Source organism: Mustelus asterias, chromosome 11 (genome assembly GCF_964213995.1).
Source record: "Mustelus asterias chromosome 11, sMusAst1.hap1.1, whole genome shotgun sequence".
Lineage (NCBI taxonomy): Eukaryota > Metazoa > Chordata > Chondrichthyes > Carcharhiniformes > Triakidae > Mustelus > Mustelus asterias.
Window position 1 is genome coordinate 88,656,959 of NC_135811.1, and position 22,972 is coordinate 88,679,930.

Consider the following 22,972-nt stretch of genomic DNA (forward strand, 5'->3'; position numbering starts at 1 on the left):
GATTGTCGCGCATCACCTGCCTTTTTTGTGTGTCTGCCTTTCAGCTTCATCAATCGACTGAGTCTCTTGGGACGGCTGCCTATTCTAAAACATAAGCACAGCTACCTTTCTGCATCTTGCTCATCCTTCTTGTGGATTCTGACCCAGGAGTCTTGGAGCGTTCTCTATATTGCTCACCCATCTTGTAATTGCCCATGTTACTACATTACTCAGGGTCTGGTCATATCTCTTCTTAGGTGCATGTCTCTCTCGTGAGGCTATGGTGTTCCACATCTTGGGATATTGTTCTACATTCCCGCACTCCTACATTCCTTGCCACCTTTTTTAATTGCCACCACAGTACTATCACCAAACCCCTTTCCGAAACCATGTCTTAATTTGGATGTAATATGGGTTCTTTATGTTGCCGTAGTGATGGCTCATTGAGATCTCATAGAATCATTGAATCCCGACTGTGCAGAAAGTGGCCATTTGGCCCATCGAGTCTGTACTGACCTGACCCAGGCCTTCCCCGCCCTATCCCCGTAACCCCATGCATTTGCCAAGGCTAATCTATCTAACTGGCACATCTTTGAACACTAAGGGACAATTTAGCACGGCCAATCAACCTAACTTGCACATCTTTGGACTGTGGGAGGAAACTGGAGCACCCGGAGGAAACCCACGCAGACATGAGGAGAATGTGCAGACTCCGCACAGAAGATCACCCAAGGCTGGAATTGAACGCGGGGTCCCTGGCGGTGTGAAGCAGCGGTGCTAACCATTGTGCCACCACGCTGCTTGTGTGTTTAAACGTGTTTATTGGCCAGCTTCAACTTCTAACAATTCCAAGTACGGTCTTAAATTGTGGAATCAAAATAACACTTGATGTTAGACTTTAAGCCGATTCCAAAGCCAGCTTTTATCAGCATGTACTCAGTGACTTCAGGCATTTAAAAATAACAGCAGTGATACTAACTCAGCCACCTTATCCATTTCAGATTATAAGCTGCTGCAGCCCATGTATTTTCTGATAAAACTAATACTTATCGCTCACCATCACTTACTGATTTGGGGTTATTGGTTCTTCTACAATGCTTATGTATCCTTCACTTTTGCATAATGTCTTAGTTACACAAGAGGTGTACTCATTTATACATGTGTTTGATTTCTTTAAAACAGCACCGTAAATAAAGTTTTAGGGGACCACTTTCATGGAGCTTTATTCATTTCCCAAAACAAGAAGTGCGATCGCCGGAGTTTTTCACAGTGTGGAAGTTGAGAAGTTGAAGCAAAATCTTGCACTAGATGTGCAGCTGTCAAGAGGCTGAAAAGAACATTCACAAAAATAGTGCGGTCACAGTGAGTCAATCATTCGCCATGTTAGAATGCCCCCACGGCTGTTTGACTGGCTCCCTTATGTTGCTGCCACTCAAAGTCAAAGCACTTTCCCCTTACCTTTCGGAGGAAGATGGCGATACAAGGAGTTTGGGTTTATGCTTCTGCAGGCAAGTTTTTTTATTGTATTATCGGGATACTTTTATTAATAATTGGAACATTGTGTGTTTAGGTTAGAAAATATATATATATATCCCAAAGTGAGTATATTTTGTATAGCACCTTAACATTTATATCCTTTACCATTGCATTCAGCTTCTGAACAGGGTATGAATTTAATGCTGTCTTTGCAATTATACTTCAATTCAATCCAAAGTCAAAATATATTTGAAGTATTTCCTGTATTTAGCATTATTAAAGTTTATTTTATTTAGCTACACTTTGAGTAGATGACCAGGGCGTGTTGTACAGAAGTATTTTAAATTGCGCTATTATTAAATTGCTTGCTTTGGTCGCATGGCAGTGGATGTATTTCGAGCAATAATTGACTGGGGAACTACTGGGAAGAAATAATGCAATGATGCAGGTCATTTAAAGTTTATAAACTCGCGTGTCGGCCAAAGATATTTAACCAGAAGCGGTATAGATGAACAAAAACATGACGTAAGTCAATTTGTCAGTGAAGTGCTTTAGTTTGGATGATCTAACACAAGTGGTACCAAATATTAAACGAAAGAGCACATATCCCCATGGTGTGGTTATTTTAATATTTCTGCTTGGGTAATCTTCAGATCTCATTCCCACCTGTGACCTGCAATAGGTTATCTTCAAATAAACAAAATTAATGGTCAAGGTTTCTAGGCCCTGACAGGCCCATCCGGCGTGTCAGTTCGCATGCTCCTTCCCAGCCCCGGGGACATTTTGCTGGAGGCAGGATTGGGGCTACCCATCCACAAGTGGCAGGGGGTGGTCGATTAACAATAATTAAAGTCCATTGTCAGAGGCTGACTGGTAGTTTACTGTGCCCCCCCCACCGCCCCCCCCCCTCCCCCCGCCCCCGCCGCCGCAGAGGAGTTGGACATTAGACCCAGTTGCCGAGAAGCAGCTTCCGGGTGGCAGACTGGGGCGCAACACTGTGGTGAACCATCGTTGGTTCCCACTAGATAGTACTGAGCCAGGGTCTGGCCAGTACTACGAGTATGTATATATGTTGCTGTTGGGGTTAGGGATGGGTTGTTCTACCTGTTGCTGTTGGGGTTAGGGTTGGGCTGTTACACCTGTATTATAGTTATTATGGTACATCCCAGTCGGGCTCCGCCTCCTGGGAGAGGTATAAAGGTCACTGCTCTGTCTGGGACCCCTCAGTCTGGGATCGTGTAGCTTCGTTGTAACAGTAAATAAAATTGATGCGCGTTATCACACACGAGGCTTGAGATGCTCAAGGAAATAAAGGCTTTTATTTACTGTTACAACGAAGCTACCATGTATAGTACACGATCCCAGACTGAGGGGTCCCAGACAGAGCAGTGACCTTTATACCTCTCCCAGGAGGCGGAGCCCGACTGGGATGTACCATAATAACTATAATACAGGTGTAACAGCCCAACCCTAACCCCAACAGCAACAAGTAGAACAACCCATCCCTAACCCCAACAGCAACATATATACATACTCGTAGTACTGGCCAGACCCTGGCTCAGTACTATCTGGTGGGAACCAACGATGGTTCACCACAAACACTTTAGTAAGAGTTTTAACAACACCAGGTTAAAGTCCAACAGGTTTATTTGGTAGCAAATGCCATTAGCTTTCGGAGCCCTGCTCCTTCATCAGATGGAGTGGATATTTGCTCCCAAACAAGGCACGCAGAGACACAAAATCAATTTACAGAATACTGATTAGAATGCGAATCTTTACAGCTGATCAAGTCTTGAAGATACAGACAATGTGAGTGGAGGGAGCATTAAGCACAGGTTAAAGAAATGTGTATTGTCTCCAGCTTACCTGTCTCCAAGGCGGCCTTCACGACACACGACAGCACAGAGTCGCTGAGCAGAAACTGATAGCCAAGTTCCGCACACATGAGAACGGCCTAAACCGGGATCTTGGGTTCATGTCACACTATCAGTAACCCCCACAGCTTGCCTCCTGGACTTGCAGAATCTCACTGGCTGTCCTGTCTGGAGACAATACACATTTCTTTAACCTGTGCTTAATGCTCCCTCCACTCACATTGTCTGTATCTTCAAGACTTGATCAGCTGTAAAGACTCGCATTCTAATCAGTATTCTGTAAATTGATTTTGTGTCTCTGTGTGCCTTGTTTGGGTGTGGAGATGCCGGTGTTGGACTGGGGTAAACACAGTAAGAAGTTTAACAACACCAGGTTAAAGTCCAACAGGTTTATTTGGTAGCAAAAGCCACACAAGCTTTCGGAGCTCCAAGCCCCTTCTTCAGGTGAGTGGGAATTCTGTTCACAAACAGGGCATATAAAGACACAGACTCAATTTACATGAATAATGGTTGGAATGCGAATACTTACAGCTAATCAAGTCTTTAAGGTACAAACAACGTGAGTGGAGAGAGCATCAAGACAGGCTAAAAAGATGTGTATTGTCTCCAGACAAGACAGCCAGTGAAACTCTGCAGGTCCAGGCAGGCTGTGGGGGTTACAAATAGTGTGACATGAACCCAATATCCCGGTTGAGGCCGTCCTCGTGTGTGCGGAACTTGGCTATCAGTTTCTGCTCATCTCCAACTTCCACCCTAAACACGTTAAAGAAGCCATCCCCTACGGACAAGTCCTCCGAATACACAGGATCTGCTCAGATGAGGAGGATCGCAACAGACACCTCCAGATGCTGAAAGATGCCCTCATAAGAACAGGATATAGTGCTCGACTCATTGATCAACAGTTCCAACGCACCACAGCGAAAAACCGCACCGACCTCCTCAGAAGACAAACACGGGACACAGTGGACAGAGTACCCTTCGTCGTCCAGTACTTCCCCGGAGCGGAGAAGCTACGGCATCTCCTCCGGAGCCTTCAACATGTCATTGATGAAGATGAACATCTCGCCAAGGCCATCCCTACACCCCAACTTCTTGCCTTCAAACAACCGCACAACCTCAAACAGACCATTGTCCGCAGCAAACTACCCAGCCTTCAGGAGAACAGTGACCACGACACCACATAACCCTGCCACAGCAACCTCTGCAAGATGTGCCAGATCATCAACACAGATGCCATCATCTCACGTGAGAACACCATCCACCAGGTACACGGTACATACTCTTGCAACTTGGCCAACGTTGTCTACCTGATACGCTGCAGGAGAGGATGTCCCGAGGCATGGTACGTTGGGGAAACTATGCAGACGCTGAGACAACGGATGAATGAACACCGCTCGACAATCACCAGGCAAGACTGTTCTCTTCCCGTTGGGGAGCACTTCAGCGGTCACGGGCATTTGGCCTCTGATATTCGGGTAAGCGTTCTCCAAGGCGGCCTTCACGACACACGGCGGCGCAGAGTCGCTGAGCAGAAACTGATAGCCAAGTTCCGCACACACGAGGACGGCCTCAACCGGGATATTGGGTTCATGTCACACTATTTGTAACCCCCACAGCCTGCCTGGACCTGCAGAGTTTCACTGGCTGTCTTGTCTGGAGACAATACACATCTTTTTAGCCTGTCTTGATGCTCTCTCCACTCACGTTGTTTGTATCTTAAAGTCTTGATTAGCTGTAAGTATTCGCATTCCAACCATTATTCATGTAAATTGAGTCTGTGTCTTTATATGCCCTGTTTGTGAACAGAATTCCCACTCACCTGAAGAAGGGGCTTGGAGCTCCGAAAGCTTGTGTGGCTTTTGCTACCAAATAAACCTGTTGGACTTTAACCTGGTGTTGTTAAACTTCTTACTGTGCCTTGTTTGGGAGCAGATATCCACTCCATCTGACGAAGGAGCAGGGCTCCGAAAGCTAATGGCATTTGCTACCAAATAAACCTGTTGGACTTTAACCTGGTGTTGTTAAAACTCTTACTGTGTTTACCCCAGTCCAACGCCGGCATCTCCACATCATGAGCAACACTTTAGTCAGGCTTTGCTGGCCCTCCCCATCTGCCTGGTCTCAGCTGTAGTCTCAGGCCTCTCAGTGGAGCAGTTTCCTCCTCCGCAATGGTGACCTACATTTTTTAATTTAAAAATTTGAAATATTGGAGAGGGAGCCTCAAAATTGAAGCGTCCCATAGCCCTCTTATTGACACTTCAGGCCTCATCTCTTGGCACTGAAGGGTCTCCTATTCATCCTCCAGCTGCGAGAGCTTGTCCCCCCACCCTCACCCCTGCCCTTAAAAGAACAGTGAATCTGTCCTTTATTGGCTGATGATGGGAAAATCATTGCCAAGTGACTGTTTCTCACATAGTGTGGGCCTATGAACCCCATCTGACCCTCACATTGGGGTCCATTTCCACAAGGAAATTATGATGAATTTGTCTAAGACACTGGCTAGGCCACAGCTGGAAAACAGCAACTTTACATGGTAAGAATTATTTTTTTCAACCTGAGAGTGATTAGAACTTAGCACAATTAGTTATTAAAGTGTAAACTACCACAAGATTGAAAGGAAATTTATGCTCCAAACTTCTTTCAGAATGAAATTTGAACCTTTAACTTTAGTATTGGCTTTAACCGCGAATAATGATTGAACATTGGATCCTAACTCAGCTTTTTAGGAAGTCTTAACCTCTTGTTGTATTGTTACACTTATGAATTGTAGAATCCCTACAGTGCAGGAAGAGGCTATTCAGCCCATCGAGCCCGCACCAACAACAATCCCATCCAGGCCCTATCCCCGTAACCCCGCGTATTTATCCCGCTAATCCCTCTTGACACTAAGGGGCAATTTACCATGGCCAATCTACCTAACCCGCACATCTTTGGAGTGTGGGAGGAAACTGGAGCACCCCCACACAGACATGGGGAGAACATACAAACTCCACACAGTTAGTCACCCAAGGCCAGAATTAAACCCAGGTCCCTGGCTCTGTGAGGCAGCAGCGCTAACCACTGTGTCACCGTGCTGGCCCAAATTACAATATTACAACATAAGCAGGATCCATTTCATCTGACCATGAACTGTCTTTTTTTCCCCAAATTTTTATTCAGTCCAAATCCAAATTCTAATTGAATCCAATTCTTGCGACGGGATTTTCCCATCTCGCCCCCCACCCCCCCCCACCCCCCCCCCCCCCCCCCCCACCCCCCACAGTAATTATAGTGGGTGGGACACTGGACCATTCAAAGATCTATTGACCTCGGGCGGGATTTTCCGATCTTGGGGGAGTGTGGTGGGAAAATCCCACCTATGTTCTCCACACAAGTGATGCAAATAAGATCCAAGCTGACAAGATAAGGCATTGCGCTCTCATCTTGGGCTTGATCTGATGCTTCATCTTAGCCAAAAGGCTGAGATGGCTTTGAAAAATTGCATCAGGCAACACCTCCGTTGAAGTTCATTGGAACCCTGATCCTAGCCTGCGAGATCAAGCTGCCTTAACATTGATTCTCCCCTAGCCTGGGCGAACCACTTGCATGGGGCGAACAGGATCAAAGGTTATGGGGAGAAAGCAGGCTTAGACTATTGAGTTAGACAATCAGCCATGATTGTGATAAATGGCAGAGCAGGCTCGAAGGGCCGAATAGCCTCCTCCCGCTCCTATCTTCTATGTTTCTATGATCATGGTTTCAACACTGCCAGGTATCCGACCATGAACTGTCTTCTCTTGGCAGGCAGGTAACAGGGCTTCGATCAGTCTAGTTTCTCACTGGCTGGTGGGCAGCCCTCCTCTTTATGGTAAGAGGTCTCACAACACCAGGTTAATATCCAACATGTTTATTTGGAATCACGAGCTTTCGGAGTGCTGCTCCTTCATCAGGTGAGTCACTTGATGAAGGAGCAGCGCTCCAAAAGCTCGTGATTCCAAATAAACCTTTGGACTCTAACCTGGGTGTTGTGAGACCTCTTACTGTGCCCACCCCAGTCCAACACCAGCATCTCCACCTCCTCTTTATGAATGAAGCATATGCTTTTCAACATTTGGATTCAACGTTAATTACAACTGAGTCCCCAGCCTACACTCCAGCTTGTGTACAGGGAGGAACCTACTCTTTCCCTACACCTGCCACACAGCTCAAGCTGCAACGTGGCGTTTTTTCCAGCTCATTATACACTCTCAAGTGCATAATTAAGACATAATTTACATATATCCTCTTCTAATGTAATCAATGCAAATAAATTGTAATTTTAATCCAATTAACATGTAATTAAGTAAATTGCACTGTCGGACGTCCTGTGCCTCAGTGCATGGCCTCTCAACACAAAACTCCAAGTTCTAGTCTCACTCCAGGCTTTCTTTGCAATGGGAGAGATGAGCTTGATAATCAGCCTTGCTAATCCTTGCAGTATCTCCCCACCAGTCCCCAATAAGAATGTTTGTGAAGATATATCAACATAACCAAACTGCATTAGTGGACCCACCAGCAACTGACAGGACAGCTGAGATTTTCCTAATCTTTGGTAGTTCCCGTGGAACTGCATCAACTTTTAACATCCACCCACAACTGAGTCAAGGGCATTTCCTGTGATCATAGTGGGGAGAGATCAGGTAATGAATGGTCTCTATGGCAGGCCAGTGGCACCTGTCACAGCTTTAAGGATTGGGAAGCGGAGTGATCTCTAGATATAGTAGCATTCACTTTTTGGGAAGTCCTTATTAAAAAGCCCGAATAGGAATGCTGAGTGCCCGCAGATACATCTAATGTCCGGTTCCATTAAAGCATCAATGCCAGGAAGAATGCATTTTTCTATCCTGCCATTAGTGAGGCACGGTTGCACAGTGGTTAGCACTGTTGCCTCACAGCACCAGGGACCTAGGTTCAATTCCAGCTTCGGGTCACTGTCTGTGTGGAGTTTGCATATTCTCCCCGTGTCTGCATGGTGCTCTGGTTTCCTCCCACAGTCCAAGGATCTGCGGGTTAGGTTGATTTGCCATACTAAATTGACCCTTAGTATCAGGGAGATTAGCAGGAAAATATGAGGGGTTACAGGGATAGGGCCTGGGTGGGATTGTTGTCAGTGCAGGCTCGATGGGCTGAATGGCCTCTTTCTGCACTGTGGGGATTCTATGATTCTATGAGGCATGCCAACCTTAAGGGTAGCTTCCCTGGCCCTGCCCACCACTGGGATTGTCCAAACGTGCTAAAAGCTACTGGACTATTTGGCTGGTCTGCCGAATCTTCCATGGGGGGGGCTGGGAGGGGTGTGGTTTGGGGAAAGGGGGTTTTGGATGTGGGGGGGGGGGTCCTACCTTATTAGGACCGGAAAGTCCTGGCTTATTTTCAGTGAAAATGACACCAAAAATTATTACAGTGCTCGATTATTACGGAGCTCTTCAAAATGCAGCTGATGAAAATACAACAAAACGTACTCCAACTTATAAATCAAAGAAAGGTTTTAATAAAGAAACATCATTACTCCAAACTTGGGGCCTCACCCTGGGCCACTCCAAGCTACACACAATACTACATAGTTCCTTATTTATAGTGGTCAGTGTGGTGGACTTCAGTTGCACCTTTGTCCTGCCTGGACCACCATTGTTGTGTTTGTCATGCCTGGACACATCCCCTGCCGGCTCCTCCCCTTGTCACCTAGTATAAAGGTGGCTGTTTCCTCCCCCTTGTTCAGTGAATAAAAGCCTACAGTTGTATTGGCACACAAGTAGTCTTTTGCCTAATTGATAGCGCATCAGTCAGCTGACTATTACATCACTCTTTAATTGGTTTACTGGGTCAGCTGACCCTTACATCTTGTTCCCATTGGTCATATTACATCCAATACAAAGTTGTCACCGATTACATTCTAACGCTTGAACTGTGCTGAGATCTGGGACAGTTGTCCAATTATCTGCCATCAACAAGAATTACGTCAGTGAACGAGCATGGCTGGAGAGGAAAACCGTTCTTATAAATAATAATTTTCAAACTATTAATTTGTGTTCTCAGATACAATACATTAAGAGCAAAGTAAACAGACTAAAGTACAATCAATAATTTCTTCACAATTCATTCCCTGCTTATAAAAAAACTGGTGTCATTCCAAGCTAATTTTTTAAAAGAGTGTGTTTCTTGCATTGGTTTAATTGATCTGTTCTGGTTTGCAGGACTCCTCACTTTAATATGTTCCATATTCGCTGAACAGACTGTGAATTCCAGGGTAGGGGTTTTATTTCTTCACGTGCTGCAGAGGGGCTACTATCAAGAAGGATTTCTCTCTTTCCAGGAAACATTTGGTGAGCAAAACCATCCTACTTCATGTTTTCTTATGGTGTATTTACGCTCCAAAGTTCGCATCGGCACAGTAATTTCAACAGTGCACTGATGCTGAAATTTATCCATTCGTTGGACATGGGCGTCACTGGCGAGACCATAGCATTTATTGCCCATTCCTAGATGCCCTTGAGAAGGTGGTGGTGAGCTGCCTCCTTGAATCGCTGCAGTCCACATGCTGTGGGTTGACCCACAATGCCATTCGGGAGGGAATTCCAGGATTTTGACCCAGCAACACTGTAAGAATAATGCGATATGTTTCCAAGTCAGGATGGTGAGTGACTTGGAGGAGAACTTGCAGTTGGTGATGTTCCCGTGTATCTGCTGCCCTTGTCCTTCTAGATGGAAGTGATCGTGGGTTTGGAAGGTGCTGTCTAAGGATCTTTGATTTGATTTTTTTTTTGATTTGATTTATTATTGTCACATGTATTAACATACAGTGAAAAGTATTGTTTCTTGCGCGCTATACAGCCAAAACATACTGTTCATAGAGAAGGAAACGAGAGAGAGCAGAATGTTGTGTTACAGTCATAGCTAGGGTGTAGAGAAAGATCAACTTAATGCAAGGTAAGTCCATTCAAAAGTCTGACAGCAGCAGGGAAGAAGCTGTTCTTGAGTCAGTTGGTACATGACCTCAGACTTTTGTATCTTTTTCCTGAAGGAAGAAGGTGGAAGAGAGAATGTCCGGGGTGCCTGGGATCCTTAATTATGCTGGCTACTTTACTGAGACATCGGGAAGTGTAGACAGAGTCAATGGATGGGAGGCTGGTTTGCGTGATGGATTGGGCTACATTCACGACCTTTTGTAGTTTCTTGCGGTCTTGGGCAGAGCAGGAGCCATACCAAGCTGTGATATGGTGCATCTGTAAAAGTTGGTGAGAGTCGTAGCTGACATGCCAAATTTCCTTAGTCTTCTAAGAAAGTAGAGGCGTTGGTTTGCTTTCTTAGCTATAGTGTCGACATGGGGGGACCAGGATAGGTTGTTGGTGATCTGGACACATAAAAACTTGAAGATCTCGACCCTTTGTACTTCGTCCCCATTGATGTAGACAGGGGCATGTTCTCCTTTTAAGCTTCCTGAAGTCGATGACACTCTCCTTCATTTTGATGACATTGAGGGAGAGATTATTGTTGCCACACCAGTTCACCGGATTCTCTATCTCATTCCTGTACTCTGTCTCGTCATTGTTTGAGATTCGACCCACTGCGGTGAATTGCTGTAGTGCATCTTGTAGATAGTACACACTGCTGCTACTGCGCGTTGGCAGTGGAGGGAGTGGATGTTTGTGGACAAGATGCCAATCAAATGGGCTGCTTTGTCCTGGATGGTGCCAAGCTTCTTGTGTGTTGTTGGAGCTGCACCCATCCAGGCAATTGGGGGGATATTCCATCACACTCCTGATTTGTGCCTTGTAGATGGTGGACAGGCTTTGGGGAGTCAGGAGGTGAGATACTTGTCATAGTTTTCCTCGCCTCTGACCTGCTCTTGAAGCAGTTGTGTTTATGTAGTGAGTCCAGTTAAGATTCTGGTCAGTGGTAACCACAAGGATGTTGACTGTCCGTGTAAACCCAGAGACAGGCCCCTGACATTGAAAGAAGTGGAATGAATTGAATTTGGATACAATGTGGTGTCAAATCTGGTTGGTAAAGAACTCTTTGGTTAGATGCTCTGCAAACTGATCTGGCCTAACTATAGATATTTAGAGAGTGGAGATTCCCCACTCTCTCTGAGTGCTGCTGCAGCCACACATCACAGAGCTCTCACCAAAACGGGAAGAGTTACATTTCCAGCCAGGAGGACAGCAAGCGATGTAAACAAAGTTCTGCCGACCTGGAATTGCCGGTCTGAGATTGAAAACTGATTTGATTTGATTTATTATAGTCACATGTATTGGGATACAGTGAAAAGTATTGTTTCTTGTGTGCTGTAGAGACAGAACATAACATTCATAGAGAAGGAAAGGAGAGGGTGAAGAATGTAGTGTTACAGTCATAGCTTACTGCAGCGTAAATGTGTCCTTTCTGTATAGTAGTACGGATATGCAGCTAAACAACAAATTATACTTTCATAAGCCCATAAGATATTGGAGCAGAATTGGGCCATTCGGCCCATCGAGTCTGCTCCGCCATTCAGTCATGGCTGACATGTTTCTCAACCCTATTCTCCTGCCTTTTCCCCATAACCATTGATTACTTTACCATTCAAGAACTATTTATCTCTGTCTTAAATACATTCAGGCCGTAACTCTACCACCTCGCCCGCCATGGAATCGGCACAGGCAAGGGCCCGACAATGGAAATTTCCATTGACCTCAGGCGGGAATTTCCGGTCTCTCCCGAGCAAGGCCATAAAATCCCGGCCTTATGGTCCCGGCCTCCACAGCTTTCTGTGGCAATGAATTCCACAGATTCAGCACCCTCTGCCTGGAAAAACTCTTCCTCATCTCAGTTCACAAGGGTCATCCCTTTACTCTGAGGCTGTGCCTTCGGATCCCAGTCTGTCCTACTCATGGAAACATCTTCTCCGCATCTTCAGTATTCTGTAAGTGTCAATGAAATCCACCCCCCACCTCATCCTTCTAAACTCCATCCAGAGTCCTCAAACACTCCTCGTACGTCAAGCTTTTCATTCCCGGGATCATTTCAATAGGATTTGGTTATAAACAACGATAGTACAAAATTAATTGAATTCCTCGATCTGCAAAAAATATTTTCAAAGTAGCAATGTCCAATTTTTAGAAAACGTTTAGGAGACTTTGAGCGAATCTGTTCGAGAACATAAAGATCGATTCTGTCTTCAGATTTGAATCCATTCCAAATGGTCAAGAATTGTAGCCATTCATATCCGAATGGTCAAGTATGAAGAGCACACATGGCACGGTGGCACAGTGGTTAGCACTGCTGTCTCACAGCGCCAGGGACCTGGGTTCAATTCCGGCCACGGGTCCCTATCTGCGTGGAGCCTGCACATTCTCCCAGTGTCTGTGTGGGTTTCTTCCGGGTGCTCCGGTTTCCTTCCACAGATGCTTAGGTTAGGTGGGTTAGCCATGCTAAATTGCCCTTCAGTGTACAGGGATTTGTAGGTTAGGTGGATTGGCCATGGTAAATGAGTGGGGCTATGGGGATGAAGTGGGGGTGGGGTAGGCCTGGGTAAGATAATCATGCAGAATTGATGGGCCAAATGGCCTCCTTCTGCAATGTAGGGATTCTATGCACAGTAGCAGATACAGTCTCAGATGTGTCAGACAGGAGATGAGACAGGAAATTCAGTGATATATTTAAAGGGGTGGGAACAATTAAAGGGACGTGTCACAGCTGGGGAATACAAGATTTAGAAAGCCTTTGAAGCCAAAGCTTGAAAGGACAGACTATTAATTTGTTGTCGTCAAAATGAAGGGAAAGGGACCCCAGATAGGGGAGGCGATGGCCTAGTGATATTATCGCTAAACTATTAATCCAGAAACTCAGCTAATGTTCTGGGGACTCGGGTTCAAATCCCACCGCGGCAGATGGTGGAATTCGAATTCAATAAAAAATATCTGGAATTAAGCATCTACTGATGGCCATGAAACCATTGTCGATTGTCGGAAAAACCCATCTTGTTCACTAATGTCCTTTAGGGAAGGAAATCTGCCGTCCTTACCTGGTCTGGCCTACATGTGACTCCAGAGCCACAGCAATGTGGTTGACCCTCAACTGTCCTCTGAAATGGCCACTCAGTTGTCAAGGGCAACTCGGGATGGGCAATGAATGCTGGCCCAGCCATTGACATACATGTCCCGCGAATGAATAAAATAATACACAAAGACGTGTCTGCAGACGTGTGAACAATTAGCCCAACACTTTGCCCCGTTTGAAGGCTCTTGAATCTGTAGTGTTGCACGAGTTCCTTGGTGGGCAAGGTTGTACTGTGACAATATTCCACAGATCCATTCAACTGGGTCGGCCAAGTTTTCAACTGTAGTTAACTTTCGCTTCACTGTCCCTATGATGCTTGCTGTTTGTGGTGTCCTTGTAGACCCTGAGAAGACAACCAATGAAACAAAACTGGTTCTTGATTGCGCTGGCATTCTTCCCTCATGCAGCACCATGGACACATAACGCATGATGTTCTGTGGGTCCTGCCTCTGAGGAACCATTGAGCAGGACGTTTAGACAGGCATTCACATATTGGGGGTGATTCTCCCATCGCGACCCACAACTTTTCTGGCTGGTTGGGCTGGGAGATGCGCGCCTTCGGCCTTTTTTCGGGATTTGCGCATGCGTCGGGAATGCAAGACAGGTAGGTCATTTGAATTTTTTCAAATGAAGTTTAAATATATTTTGCATTTCATTATCGGGCATTTGCCGGTCCCGATAGAATCTCCCACCCCACCCGGAGTACTTCATTCTGGCGGGGTTTAGAGTAGCTCCCCATGTTCGGGGAACTAGTGAGAGACCCCGCTGGAATGAAGGGGGGGCAATCAGGGCCCCCCCCCGGGAGTCGGGGGGGGGGGCAGGGGGGTGGTGCCCCCTGGTATGGCAAAGTGTCCATACCCAGGGGGCACCTTGGCAGTGCCCACCAGGCATCGGGCAGTGACTAGGGGGTGGGGCCTATTGTGGGTGGGGCCTAGGTGCAATTGGTGGGGGTGGGGGGTTCCGTTGCCACTCTTCATGCCGATCAGTCAGGGCTGGAGGGAGGCCAGCGATCGGGGCAGGCTTGGAGGGGGGGGGGGTGGCGGGGTGGGGGGGGGGGGTGTGGTCTGCCGAGGAGGGAGAGTGGTCTGCCTCCCGGGGGCGGGGGGGGGGGGGGGGTGTCTGTCCCTGGGGGGGGTGTCTGCTAGCGGGGGAGGGGGTGGGGGGATCACCATTCTGGGGGGTTGGGCTGGACATCGGGGCACTCCGGGGCAGGTGTAGGTCAGGGCTGGCCCGGGAATTGCTGTGGGGGCTGTGATCGGGCCGTGGGGAGGGCTGGAGGGGCAGCACTGCGGTGGTCCTGTGCTGGCCAGCGATTGAGCTGGCCAACAAACTGGGAGACCGACAGATTGGGATCACTGTGCATGCGCAGAGTTCCAGAACTGTCAGACTCCGGCGCGAATAGGTCCCGCTCCCGCCCTCCCACCCCCCCGCCCCCTGGTATTTAATGAGATTCACGATTGGGACCTCTGCATTGCACAGAGCGGGGAGATTCGAGTGAGAAGTTGAACTGAGAAAACAGTCGTGATCTAGAACAGTTTTCCCGCCAATTCAGCACTTTTGGGAGAATCGCCCCCATTATTGCGAACCATTGGGGGATTAGTTCACACAACGTCCATTAAAAAGTGGATCCTCCTCCACCAGCACCACATCTGCTGAAGTGAGGTAGTTTCACCTCTCTTTGCAAGTGCAGGAGGTAATGAAGTTCCTCGTTTCATTGTTTTTTAAAAAAAATTTTGAAATAGGCTTTTTTTTTACTGACAGTTCAGTAAATGAAATTTCTTTGCCACGAATCTAAGGTAAAGGCAATAAATCCAATTTGGAATTCAGGAGAAACATCTTTATTGAGTGAGCAGAAGTTGAGAGGAATAAGATGGATGCTTTCAAGGTGAAATTAGATAAACATGAGGGAGAGACTAATCGAAGGATATGCTGATAGGGAGAGAGGCAAAGATGTTTGAGGAGGGCCCCATGGAGATTAAACACTAAATGGAACCAGTTAGGCTGAAATGCTGGTTACATTCAATGTAATTTATTTTTTAAAGTTTATTTTTTATTGTCACAAGTAGGCTTACATTAACACTGCAATGAAGTTACTGTGAAAATCCTCTCGTCGCCACACTCCGGTGTCTGTTAGGGTACACTGAGGGAGAATTTACCACGGCCAATGCACCTAACCAAGACGTCTTTTGGACTGTGGGAGGAAACCAGAGCACCCGGAGGAAACCCACACAGACACGGGAAGAACGTGCAGACTCCACACAGATAGTGACCCAAGCCGGGAATCGAACCCAGGTCCCTGGCGCTGTGAGGCAGCAGTGCTAACCACTGTGTCACCATGCCACTCTCGTCCTCACATCACCATACAACATTCACCAATCCTCACTAAACTCACCAAGGTTCCTTTGACAGCACCTTTCAAACGCTCAACCTTTACCACCAAGTAGGACAAGGGCAGCAGATGCATGGGACCACCACCACTTGACAATTCCCCTCCAAGCCACTCACCAGCCTGACTGGGAAATACATCATCATTCTTTCATTTTCACTGGATCATAATCCTGGAAACGCCTCCCTAACTGTACTGTGGGTGTACCAACACCACCGCGATTGCAGCAGTTCAAGAAGATGGTTAATCACCACCTTCTCAAGACCAGTCATGGATGGGCAATAAATGCTGACACCAGCCAGTGATGCCCATATCCTGTGAATGAATAAAGAATAAATAAAGAGGTAGATATGTATTGTCGGCTTTACAATCATCACTTTGGCACAGAAGAAGCTTCTTGTTCATTATTTTATTGACCCTATCCGTTTCAATGTAAAATTGTCATTTACTATTTATTTCAATCTCAACTTTCTATTGTAGGCGTAATAACCAATACTCCGATCACATTCAGCACCAACCTCGATGATCACCCTGATCGCCCACGATGGCTTCGCTTCACTCAGCGGACTGCGTACCATGATGGGATGCTTTATGGCACGCCAACTTTGGAGGACATTGGGCAGACGATAATTGAAGTAATGCATTTTCTGTACAGACAGTTCTTGAGCATTTTTAGAATAAGTTTAAGTTTGTTTATTAGTGTCACAAGTAGGCTTACATTAACACTGCAATGAAGTTACTGAGAAAATCTCCCAGTCGCCACACTCCAGCGCCTGTTCGGGTACACTGAGGGAGAATTTACCATGGCCAATGCACCTAATCAGCACGTTTTTCGGACCGTGGGATGAAACCTGAGCACCCGGAGGAAACCCACGCAGACACAGAGTACAGACAGCGAGCCAATACGTGTACAACATTCAGTAAAAATTTTACAGTCTAAGTATGATGTCCTTATAATTAACCATCTATTTATAATTCTAGCCCACTACCATTTTACTTCATGGCAAGTATGCAATAACATCCTTTATTTGACTAAAAGATTATGGTTAAGTGTTCTTGATCCAAACTCATTTTTCCATATGTTGTATGTAGCATGATATAATATACTTAATTAAATCGGATGATTCATTCAGATTGTTATAATGTTCTTAACTTAATTGTATTGTAATATTTAATCTTTAGTGACAAAAGAAAAAAATGGTCATGTATAATTATGGTTCAAAACATTTCCCTAATTTTTACAATGGATGTAGGGCTGTTTTCTTGTTCTATATTATTTTATGTACTTTAAACACAAACATTAATTGTGCTTTCAAGAAGAAATTAGATCTAGCTCTTGGGGCTAAAGGGATCAAGGGAGATGGGGGGAAGGTGGGATCAGGATATTGAATTTGATGATCAGCCATGATCAAAATGAATGGCGGAGCAGGATTGAAGGGCTGAATGGCCTACTCCTGCTTCTAAATTCTATGTAGCTACAGCAGAATTAGATTTTTGTCTTTAATGAGTTCATGTTATACAATCCGACATGAATACTCAATCAAATCACAGAATCACAGAATCCCTACAGTGCAGAAGGAGGCCGTTTGGCCCATCGAACCTGCACCGACAACAATCTCACCCAGGTCGTACCCCTGTAATACCATGTATTTACCCTGCTAACCTCCCTAACACCAAGGGACAATTCAGCATGTCCAATCAATCTAACTTGCACATCTTTGAATTGTGGGAGGAAACCGGAGCACCCGGGGGAAACCCACGCAGACACGAGGAGAACATGCAAACTCCACACAGACAGACACCCGAGGGCGAAATTGAACCCGGGCCCCTGGCGCCGTGAGGCAGCAATGCTGACCACTGTGTCACCGTGCCGCCCCGTCTGATTTTTTAAATTAATGTTCTCATGATGCGCTTTAAGAACTCAGGGTGGGATTTTCTACCCCTTCTCGTGGGCGGGATGTTCTGGTACCATCGAAGGCATCATCCCCCGATGGGTTCTCTGGTGGCACAGCTGGTGAGCAACGCAAATGGCCATTGACTTCAGTGGGACTGGAGGTTTCCGCCGGCAGCCACCTTCATCACTGGAAAACCTGCCACGGAGGGTGAGGGAGTCCCTCAGACACCCTGCTGTACAACTCCAGCCTGGCTGAAGAAAATGAGGTTTGACCAAACCACTCATGCTAATTTTCTCTTTAATCTCTACACTCCATGCATACCAAGATCAAACTACAACACATTAAATGACCCATAATTCAGACTTGAGGTAACTTGGAATGTGAAGATGCGTTCAGGTTTATCCCAGTCTCTCCCAGTGATTCTGTTATGATTCTATGGTCCATTTCAGATATTCGACTCCTTTATGACTATAACTATTGACCAAATAACTTGCCCCAGATTCTCAGTGAGTGACCTCCCTTCAGCTCCTCATCCTTTGCAAAGCATCCCCGTTCAACAGAACCAAAACCTGTTTCAACTCATTGTGTGCTGATCCCACAACCAAAGACCTACCATAAATCACAGCCTATCAGTTAACATGGTGCATCAGAAGCCCTATTTTCCCAGCCCCAAAAGTCAAACCTTTACCTATACTTGATGTGTAAGCCAACCCTTCTTTTCAACCACAGCATGCGATGCTTTCATTAAAAGTCAACCTCAATCTTTCACCTCACACATGCATGTTTTAGTTTCTGATATATTATAATGGCGGCACAACGGTTAACACTGCTGCCTCTCAGCACCAGGGACCTGGGTTTAATTCCGGCCTCGCATTACTGTCTGTGTGGAGTTTGCATGTTCTCCCCGTGTCTGCATGTGTTTCCTCCGGGTACTCCGGTTTCCTCCCACAGTCCAAAGATGCGCGGGTTAGGTTGATTGGCCATGCTAGAATTTTCCCTTAGTGTAGAGTGGGATTAGTAGGGTAAATACATGGGTTACTGGGATCGGGTGGGATTGTTGTCAGTGCAGGCTCGATGGGACGAATGGCCTCCTTCTGTGCGGTAGGGATTCTATGATCCTATGAACCGAGTGCAAGGGACCAAGTGGTGAAAATGGGAGTTTAAGACAAGCTCACACTTGCATTGGATGCCGAGGATGTTCCAAAATGGCGACTGCCGACTCCTATACCAGCTTTTATACTCGCTGTGTAAGGCAACCCCAATTTTGGAGGGATTTTTCGAGGCTCCAAATATTGACTGATTCGTCAACATCCAAGGTGCACTGAAATACATGAGTAGTGTTAATCTACACCAGACACTAAGAATACTGCACAATAAAGATGTTCTGAGGTTAATTGCTGTTTTCTTTTTGATTAGGTAACGGCTTATAATAGGGAAACGTTTGAGACAACAAGACAAAATATCATCATTAATGTCGAGCAGCCAATAGGTGAGATTTTTCTCATTCGTTCATGGGATGTGGGCGTCGCTGGCTGGGCCAGCATTTATTGTCCATCCCTGAGGGCATTTAAGAGTCAACCACATTGCTGTGGGTCTGGAATCACATCTAGGCCAGACCGGGTAAGATTTCCTTCTGTAAAGGACATTAGTGAACCAGATGGGTTTTTACAACAGTCAATAATGGTTTCATGGTCAACATTAGACATTTAATTCCAGATTTTTATTGAATTCAGATTTCACCATCGGTCATGGTGGGATTCAAACCCAGCTCGCCAGAGCGTTACCCTGGGTCTCTGGATTACTGGTGCAGTGACAATACCACTACAAATTTCAACATCTGCCGTGGTGGGATTCGAACCCAGAGCATTACCCTTGGCTTCTGGATTACTAGTCCAGCGACAATACCACTAGGCCACTGCCTCCCCGCACTATTTCCCATGAAATAATCAATTGATGACTTTCCCACTCTGTCACCCGGTCGTGAAATAAGCCTGAATGAATGAACCCACTTTATTTACAGTGTGTTAATTTATCTGAGGATCCATATTGTTTTGACTTTTAGATATTGTATAATTTGATGAGCTAATGGAGAGTCACACTCCGAGAAAAGAAACAGAGACTAGATTATGGGGCGGCACGGTAGCACAGTGGTTAGCACTGCTGCTTCACAGCTCCAGGGACCTGGGTTCGATGCCGGGCTTGGGTCACTCTCTGTGTGGAGTTTGCACATTCTCCTCGTGTCTGCGTGGGTTTCCTCCGGGTGCTCCGGTTTCCTCCCACAGTCCAAAGATGTGCGAGTTAAGTTGATTGGCCATGCTAAAAAATTGCCCCTTAGTGTCATGAGATGCGTAGGTTAGAGGGATTAGCGGGTGAAATGTGTAGGGATATGGGGGTGGGGCCTGGGTGGGATTGTGGTCGGTGCAGACTCGATGGGCCGAATGGTTTCTATGACTCTATGATCCCGAACAAACCACAACCAATAGATAAAACATATTGGCTGGAACTCTACCACCTCGCCTGCCATGGAATCGACGCGGGTGAGGGTCCGACAACGGAAATCTCCGTTGACCTCAGGCTGGAATTTCCGGTCTCGCCCGAGCGAGGCTGTAAATTTCCGCCCATTATTTTATTTGGATATCAGCAAGTCTGATTTTATTTTTCCGCATTCAGACAGCCCCATCATATAAATTTCAGACTGACCGATTTAATTTGAAGATATTCTCGTATCGTTAATAATACAATGACACTTACTGGAAGACAGACATTCATTGGGCAATTAATCACCATCAGCAGTGAAAACAGGAAGTGGCGGCACTGTCTGGAAATGACCAGGATTCGCAAGTGGCCATGAATGTCGCTGGCATTGTTTGTGGGTTGTTGAGGTTATACTTGTAGGAAAACCAAAAAGTATTTGCGCCAGAGGTTCAGTTAAATAATTTGGATTGGGACATGGATTAATTTCCTGGGTGATTGTGTTATTCACTCACAGAATGTAGGCATCACTTGCTAGGCCAACATTTATTGCCCTTCCCGAAAGGCCCTTGAGAAGGTGGTGATGAGCTGCCTTTTTGAACCACTGAAGAGCATGTGGTGTAGGTCCACAGTAATAGTTTTAACAACACCAGGTTAAAGTCCAACAGGTTTATTTGGTAGCAAATACCATTAGCTTTCAGAGCACTGCTCCTTCGTCAGATGGAGGTGAAATGTCACTCCATCTGATGAAGGAGCAGCGCTCCGAAAGCTAATTGTATTTGCTACCAAATAAACCTGTTGGACTTTAACCTGGTGTTGTTAAAACTCTTACTGTGTTCACCCCAGTCCAACGCCGGCATCTCCACATCATGTGTAGGTACACTCACAGTGCTGATAGGGGGGGTGTTTAAAATTAAAATCTACATCTTGTAAAGTTACACTTCGCACATCAGATGTACAAGTTTCAAGTATCATTTCAAACATTATACAAGTTCAAAGGTTCAGTCTACTTTTTTATACAGTGTATTTACAGGCACTCATCACACTGGGTGACTTACTCCATTGTTTGCCTTTGTTACTTAGACACAAATGTCCACCAAATGCTTATTTTCAGGTGTCCATTTTTAAAGAAACAGATGTGTGATAAATGCTGATAATGGACTATCAGGCCATGTCTGTGCATTTATTCTCAAATATTTAGCACAGTAAATTTTGTTCCAGCAACAGAAACCTGCTTTGTGCTTTCATTTAGCTGGGCACTGAAGCTAGTCCATTTTCATTTTGACCCGGTGACAGTGAAGGAATGATGATATAATTCAAAGTCAGGATGTGAGGCCAAAAGTTTTTCTCCAAGCCATGAGGGGATATTAACTTTCTAGTTGTTTATTGTGACAAAGAATGGAGCATTTCTGTTTGCCATTACCTTTGTAATGGTTCCTTTCATTCAATCACAAGACACAAAGGAGTTGCGCTCAGGATCATGTCCCGAGTCTAACTCAGTAGAAAGGTGGTAGGCTCAAATAGAACATATTGCAGTATTCAATAAAAGCAAATTACTGCGGATGCTGGAACCTGAAACCAAAAGAGAAAATGCTGGAAAATCTCAGCAGGTCTGGCAGCATCTGTAAGGAGAGAAAAGAGCTGACATTTCGAGTCCAAAGCTCTTTGAACAAAGGGTCATCTGGACTCGAAACGCCAGCTCTCCTTACAGATGCTGCCAGACCCGCTGAGATTTTCCAGTGTTTTCTCTATGTAACAGTATTCCTTATGTGGCAGGGGGACAGGAATCTCAGTCAGGGTGGTGCGTGGGCCCAGATCTCGCAGATCAAATTTTCTGACAATTTCAGCAACAATGAAAGGTGGAATCACAGGGGAGAATTACGTGTTGGATGGGACTTTCCGGCCTTGCTTGTCCTGAAACTCGAGGTCAACAGACCTTTCCGTGGTCTGCCCCTCGCCCGCTCCGATTCCCATGGCGGGCAGGGGGGTAAAATTCTGGCCTTTATGTCAAATGTATTTGAATGCTTAAATATTTGTTCCCACTGTAACTGATGTGAAGGTCTGATCTTTTTGCATACAATAGAAAGGGTACGTTACAAAACCAATCCACATTGGTTTACATTTATAATTTACCAGCTATATATAATGTATAACGTGTAAAGCACTCTTAATTACAGACGATTGATCATCATTCACCTATTTGCAGACATTGGCCTTCAAATTCAATGATGCTGTCTATTCCACAGCTGTAAGACGGGTATCAAGGTTCCCATATGGTGGGTGGTTCGCACATACATTCTGAGCAGGACATGTACCATATTGATACAGACACCAAGAGCATCAGAGGTCAAGGTTTGACACAAGATTATGTCCTTTTCATGTGAAAATCCATAAATGCCAGCAACAGACTGCTCCATTTTGTTTTCAAATTACTTCCCTGAATTTGGAGCTGGGACGTGTCAGAGCATTCCTCTCGACTCCTTATTAAAATCAAGGCCACTGTTGGTTGCTACTCAGCAACCCCTGCTGCCCCCCCCTCCCCCCCCAACACTCCCCCCCGCTTTCCCCTACCCCCCCACTTTCCCCCCAAACCCCAATTTCCCTCACCCCTCCGCCATCTCCCACCCCTCCGCCTTTCTCCTCCCCCCCCCCCCCCCCCCCCCCCCGCCCCCACTTTATCAGTGACCTACCTGGGATCGGGGGTCGGCCAGCTCAGTTGGCTGGTTTGTGACTCAGAGCGATGCGAACAGCATGGGTTCAGTTCCTGTATCGGCTGAGGTTATTCATGAAGACCCCACCTTCTCAACCTTGCCCCCTCGCCTGAGGTGTAGTGA

General features: G+C 46.0%; 1 protein-coding gene across 3 annotated transcripts in view; it reads left to right on the forward strand.

Moving 5' to 3' along the window:
- Window positions 1-1,399: 1,399 nt before the first annotated feature.
- sgca (sarcoglycan, alpha) overlaps window positions 1,400-22,972 on the forward strand; it is a 69,252-nt gene continuing 47,679 nt past the window's right edge. For 2 of the 3 annotated variants that reach the window (XM_078223906.1, XM_078223907.1), the window contains exons 1-4: window positions 1,417-1,487; window positions 9,542-9,670; window positions 16,252-16,406; window positions 19,083-19,155. In XM_078223906.1, the coding sequence (XP_078080032.1) occupies window positions 1,451-1,487; window positions 9,542-9,670; window positions 16,252-16,406; window positions 19,083-19,155 (394 nt within the window). In that variant the 5' untranslated portion in view covers window positions 1,417-1,450. Of the gene's footprint in view, window positions 1,488-9,541; window positions 9,671-16,251; window positions 16,407-19,082; window positions 19,156-22,972 lie in introns of all 3 variants that reach the window. The other variant, XM_078223905.1, reaches the window with a different exon arrangement.